The sequence below is a fragment of the Gossypium hirsutum genome, chromosome A03 (genome assembly GCF_007990345.1).
Source record: "Gossypium hirsutum isolate 1008001.06 chromosome A03, Gossypium_hirsutum_v2.1, whole genome shotgun sequence".
In the NCBI taxonomy this organism is placed as follows: domain Eukaryota; kingdom Viridiplantae; phylum Streptophyta; class Magnoliopsida; order Malvales; family Malvaceae; genus Gossypium; species Gossypium hirsutum.
The window spans coordinates 109,170,870-109,177,935 of record NC_053426.1 but is presented as its reverse complement, the minus strand read 5'-3'; the positions used below and the strand labels follow the sequence as shown (position 1 = coordinate 109,177,935).

Below are 7,066 nucleotides of genomic sequence, written 5' to 3'. Positions count from 1 at the left end.
CGTGGATTACAAACTTAATTAGTTATAAGTAACAATTTGTAAAACCCTCTTTTTCTTCTCGCCAAGATTGAGAAGCATCCATCGGCAAGCATGGATATGCGAAGAAATACATCTTGCTCGCGATGCAGGCAAAGTTTTATGGCGAAATCAATGACCAAAGGTGCAGATGTTGAATGCCCTTCATGCAAACCAAACTATCTTCCCATTCTAGCCGATGAACAATATTCTTCGAGCCAGCAGCAGCACTATGGGCTACGCAGCCGAATGAGATGCTTTTATAGCCAAATCAGAGGAAAAGTGCATCAAAGTACGGTAACTCCTTCCTTAAATCCCGACCCCCCGGCTTTCAACTTGATGAAGAGATCAAGCAAGCGAGCAGTGCTTTGCGGAATCACTTACAACAACCGGAAGCAGTATAGGCTTAAAGGAACCACTAACGACGTCAGAAACATGAGAGATTTGTTGATTAATAATTTCGGGTACCCTGGACATTTCATTCGGGTTCTCACCGGTATGTTCTTCAGTTATATTTGTTTAATGTTTTACCATTTCCGTTGTGATGATTAATGGAAAAAGAAAAACTGCAGAAGAGGAGGCGGACCCACGGTTTATACCGACGAGGAAAAACATCGAGGATTCATTGAATTGGTTGGTGAGTGACAGCCGGCGGGGAGATTCGTTGGTGTTTTTCTACTCCGGTCATGGGTTACGGCAACCGGATTTTAACAACGATGAGGATGATGGGTTCGATCAAGCTATATGTCCGGTTGATTCCCAAGAAGCAGGGATGATAGTGGATAATGATCTTAATACCCTCATCGTTCGGCCACTCACCCCTGGCGTTACGCTTCATGCCATTGTTGACGCTTGCCATAGCGGAACCATTTTAGATCTTCCCAAAGTTTATATGAGTGAAGAGTAAGCTTCTCATATTCCCAAAGAAATTTTTTTGCCTTTCTATGATAAGTAAGAATATCAGATAAACAGATATTCTATTCTCTAAGTTCAACGAACTGAACTTTTTTTCCCATTTGAAAGTGAGAGGCACTACTCAAACAACCTGTTCATTATACCCTTACTTTACATCGTCCTCATTAAACAGGAAAAACTGGGTAAACAACAGTCCTCCGTCGGGAGCAGAGAAACGTACAAGTGGTGGATTAGCTATTTCTATTAGTGCTTGTCTTGATCACCAAGCCGCCGCCGATTCCTCTGTAAGTGTAAATTTTTTTTCATTTTTCAAATATTAACTATCCATGGATGATGATGATGAATATAGAAATTAAATTCTCATAATGAATTTACAACACATGAATACTGGTGCAGGCCTTTACCCCCGGCGAGATGAACGGTGCACTGACCTACATATTGGCGGAGATTCTGAAGAAATTACCAGGCCCGACGTATGGAGACTTATTCGATTTAATTAATGAAACCCTTAATAACGTTAACCAATCTAGTTGCCTTGCTAATACAAGATTCTTGAGGAGACTCTTCAACTCCAATTTCTCACAGGTCATTTAGTATACACTTAATCCATTTCTTGATTAACATTACATTTCAATATGCATGGCTTAATTCCTTGTTTTTGATTTCTATGTAGACACCACTTCTTTCGTCTTCGGCAGCGTTCGACGTTTACAAAAAGCATTTGTTCCTGTAAACAAATTATATTGCTGCAACATTATATATGTATACATATATATCGCCGATTGATTCAGTGCTGTGAGATGTTGACTGAACAAAGATCGTTATTACCCAAAATCAATAAGAAGGTTGAAGAAAAATAAAAGGTTGGATCATCGTCATTAGGTGATCTCTGGTGTGTACCTAAAACATTTTTATTATTGCACTGTGTAGATTCTCTCTGTATGATGAACAATTACAATGTACAATGCTTCCAAATTAATAATAAATGCTTTAATGTTATCTGTTGGGTTGAAACATTTTTTATTTAATCTCATTATATAATCGAAACAATCGTCAAAAGAAATTTAGTAAAAATTAAAATATACAACGAATTAGATTCCATTTAAGAATATTATAGTTTAAATGATTTTATCATGTCATCATATTCGAAATATAGTAGAAGAATTTATACCTTAAACGTGGTTGTCATCCTCGTTCAATTCTTTCTTCATTTTCGTGCGAATACTAGGTTCGGTTATCAAGAACCTATAGTCATCTAAATGTATAGCCACTATGAGTAATCTACACTAGAAATTTAGAAAACCTTTCTCAAAATAGTGTTAGCTAGCAATCTAATCACGCGGATCCACACCCTTTTCAGTTTCAATCTCAATAATGAAAAGAAAACTAAAAACATAAATTTAAAGAATGATTTTCGTCTATTTTCTTTTTGTTTATTCTGAAAAAAAAAAGAGAAAAAAGAATACGAGAGATATGTTGCTAGGGTTTTTATCAACTTTTGATTAATTGATTTTAACCCTTGAATTTTGTTGAAGTATTCAATTTAATATTTTTCATTTTAATTTTCAAATTCAATAATCGTGTGCAACCCATTAGGCTTCCAATTACGCTGACAAGAAATATAATTCATTTCAATCTGTAAATAATTATATTTTTAGATTCATGAGCGATATCTAGCAACCCATGATGACCCCTAATTATTAGAATAGTCAAAATATATTTTCGACAAAGTCTTTCAGTGTTTGGTATTTATATGTAATTTGAACATTTCGTCATATATCCCAAATTAATAAGCTAAAAATCATGGCACAGTGTCTACCTTTGCTTATTCATGTTAGTCTACTACTCGTATTAACTTTGACTAATTGTCTTGGCCAAAGACTTGTGGCTAGTACAAGTCTAAAGCATATAGGATATGTCTCCTCATATTAGTTGGAGTGATGGATCATCTCTAGACCACTCCACCACCTTCGTATGCCTTATGTCATACCCAAAACTACCTTAAGCATTTGTCAATAGGGACCCATTTCGTGATGAATCAAAGTATGACACTGAACGTACAATGTGAGTCAGTGCCACAAGTCAAAGGATTATTTACACTACCGACACATAAAAGTATTTCCATAGACACGTGAGTGAAATGCCAAATGAAACTCTTATAACAAGTCATGGTCAATATATCAGTTCTTATAACAAGCACCTAAATGTTATCCTTAAGTATCCTATATTTCAATTTATGAAATTAGTTGCATGCATTCTATGCATGAAGTTTTAACATATGTTGACCTTTGAGTATTATCAATGTCCTATCTCGATAATACAACAACCAAAAACAATTTAGGAATAATGAGTTTAATGCATAGAGAGATCATAATTATAATTCCTTATAATTTTCTTGTATAGCCTAATGTGTTCCATGAGCTTTATCTGTACAAGTGTTAAATATCATATACTTTACTCATGGATAAAGAAATACTTCAATTTATTATTATAAAACTATAATAATATCACTACAATTAAATACTGTTTAATCTTTACAAACGAATCACGATTGACTTGTAGGCTCACGCTAACATATAATTTACTCTCTAGTGGTGTGATCAAACATTTTTAATTTTATTTATTAAATTATTAATTTTTATTCTAAATATGGTTTATAAGTTGTTAATGAAAATTAATTAAAAATTATATAGTAGAAACAATTAAAATAAGATAACTCTACATACAGAGTGTAGTATAAATCATGTAATGGCACTTGTTAGAAATTCATGGTGGATATCGAATCCAAATTACACATTATATAGTGTTATCTAATCCTTCTTATTGAATGAGATTAAATCATTAAAAAAATCTATGGATATTTTCCTTTCATAATTACCAAGGAATTTTCCTCTTTTCTTTATCCAATTCTTAATATTATATATTTTTATATTTGATTTATGTGATTATTTTTAATTTATTAAATAACATAATTTTATTTATGTAAAATAATATTATAAATTAAGTTCGCTAAATGATAATATCAAGAAAGAGTGTTTGCTCAGACCTGAAGGCCCGCCTAATATTTGAGAGGGTTTGGATAAAAAAAATTAGGCCCTAAAAAAAAGCTTGGGCAAAAAAATAATTAGATCCGTTTAAAATATGGTCCAGGCTCGGGCTTGAACATTTAAGGTTTGAGCCCAACCTGACCCGTTTTTAAGTTTATAATACCTTATATTATATTATTTTTATATATACTATGTAATTTAGAACACATTAAAAAAATAAACTTATACAAAATATATAATATTACTCTAATGTAAACATTAAAATAATGTTATAAAAAATTCAATAAATAAAAAATGTATAAAATTATTAAATATTAAAATAATATAATATAATATAAATATTTTTAAAAAATTAAAAATAGTATGGGTGGGCCTAAAATGGGCTTGTATTAGTCTTTTGCAAATATGGGTAGGTTTGAACAAAATTTTAAGCCCATATTTTGAGTCGGGTCGGGCTTGGGCAAAATAAAATATGTTAATATTATGCTTAGTCTCGACCTGAACCCGTCCCGACCCGGCCCAAAAACACCTCTAATAGTGTACATGATAATAATCCTATATTTTATTCATTTATAATATATTTATTTGATTATTTCATGTCTAAAAAATAATATATATTTATTGATGGTTTGTTTACTTAGTATTTATAAACATATTTTGCGAACATGTTCAATTATATGTTTTGTTAAACATGGTCGTTTAATTTTTAAGAGCATGCTTGTTTAATGTTCTCTAATAAATTAATATAACTTAAATACATGAACATCAACACAAATAACTTTAAACAAAGACGAACGCAAATTTGAAATTATTAATAAATATGAACCAGAGACAAACATGTTTAAAAACAAATAAGTTAATATAAATCATGTTTAAAAAATTAAGGATTAAATTGAAAAGACTGCAAAAATTAAATAATACACAAAACTTGTCTTGTAGTTATTTATCCCGTTGCTAAAATTCTAACTTTCGATTTTGAAATATAAATTTTTAAATATTAAGATTCAAAATTATAGTGGCAAATCAATAGATATTTTTAATGGATAAGTTTTTTTATAATTTATTTTAATTTTTTGAAATTATTTTCAAAATTTATTATTGAAAAGTATCGACTTTAATAGTTGTATGCAAAACTCAAATTTCATTTGATTATATGGTCTTGAATCTTTCATATTAAAATAAAAACAAAGAAAAATTCTTTCAATTAATTGAATTCATTAATTTTGTGTTTCATTCCAAACAAAACTGTAACACCCCCAACCCGTATCCCTCGCTGAAACCGAGTTACGGAGCATTACCGAAGTTTACAGATCAAACAGACAGAAATTTCAAACATTTCATATCATCAAAACATGTCATCAAAGCATCACTTTAATCCAAATTATAAATATTCAAATCTAAATCAATTTTGCCTAATTCATGAGCATTTAAACATAGAATTAAATTTACATCCACCTATTTAGATTTAGTTCAATTTACCATGCTATAATATGGCTTTAAAAACAAACACATATTTATATGTATAAACCAACCAAAATTAAACTTATAATCTCATTTACAATCAAACCACAAAATAACTATTATTTAGACACCCTAGGTACATGCCGACACAAAGGATAAGCATCACCACATTTGAGTTCGGGATCGTTGTTGGATGCTAAATCGGCGATTAAAAGTTAAGTACCTAACCTGTACACAGGAAACAAAACCGTACGCTGAGTAAAACTCAGTGGTATTTCTATAATTCGAATATTTAAAGACAAATAATATAATAGACACAATTAAATATTAAGCACAATTGAATATTTAAAATTCACATTTATTTATACAATAACATTAACCATTCAATACTCAAATCATAAATACATCATTTTGTATCATACTCAATTCTCATTATTTGCCACAAAATAGCTTCTCACAATATAATATACATTTCACTTAAACAATAATAATGTTCATTTCACGTCCAATGCATGAATACACAATTCATGTGTCTCAATCCATATTTCAATTCACAGTTCCATTTTCATTTCACATATAATATCATCCAATATCGATCATAGTGTCATTTCTTTTAATTACCCCTACTAACACAACTTGGACTCAGATGGATACACGGATCCAACCAAAACACACCAACTTGGCACCCAGTGCCTCATCGAATAATTCGAAGCAATAATTTGACACTCAGTATTTCATCGGCTAAACCGAAGTAAATTGACACCTAGTGCCTCATCGAATTAATCTAAAGTAGTAAATTAACACCCAGTGTCTCATTGACTCAAAGTCGAAGAAATCTCTGAACTTTTTCAATCCTGTGGCATGCCATCTATATTCGACTCAGCCCGATACAGTTAATAGGGTTTAACTTCACTTTTCAAATACAACCAATATTCAATTCAATTCAAATAATCAACATATATTCAATTCATATAAATTCATCACATACTAAATCAATTTATTTCAATTGTAAAACACAATAATCCTCACCTCAACACTTACCATATACATTAAATTAAATTATAACAATTAACAACTAAATTCGGATTATAGAAATACAAATAAAAAATTCCGAGCTATTTCTCGTCGACTTTATATTTTCCCTTTTCAATCGAGGATTCCGGTACGACGTTAGCTACGGAACTAAAACAATTAAAATTTCATCAATACAATACAATTCAATTTCATGTTGCATATTTCATATTTTAAATTTTTACTTAATATTTGTCTAAATTCCAATTTAGTCCCTAAACCGAGACTAATTTTATTTCTTCACAACCAATTCTTTATTTTTATTCAATTTTCACTTTAAACTAGATTTAACTCTCTAATTTCACTTAAATACCTAAATTTTTAATTTTTCACAATTTAGTCCCTATTACTCAAAATTTACTATCAACTCTACAATTCAATCCTTTTTCATTTCTAACTTAAAAATCTAGCAATTTAGTCCCTTATAATCTAATTATTCAATATAGAAAACATTTAAAAACTCAATATTTTCAAAAATTTTGACATAGGTTAAGCAATATTTAATACCGGGATGTTAAAAACATAAAAATTACAAGAAAATGGACTAAATTGACTTA

The 7,066-nt window shown here is 30.3% G+C and overlaps 1 protein-coding gene across 1 annotated transcript; it reads left to right on the top strand.

Moving 5' to 3' along the window:
• LOC107887440 (metacaspase-1) lies at window positions 1–1,929 on the top strand. The gene is made up of 5 exons (XM_016811692.2): window positions 1–511; window positions 588–918; window positions 1,103–1,214; window positions 1,327–1,515; window positions 1,604–1,929. The coding sequence occupies exons 1-5, from the start codon at window positions 91–93 to the stop codon at window positions 1,661–1,663; spliced, it is 1,113 nt and encodes a 370-aa protein (XP_016667181.1). The 5' UTR covers window positions 1–90; the 3' UTR covers window positions 1,664–1,929.
• The last annotated feature ends 5,137 nt before the right edge of the window (window positions 1,930–7,066 follow it).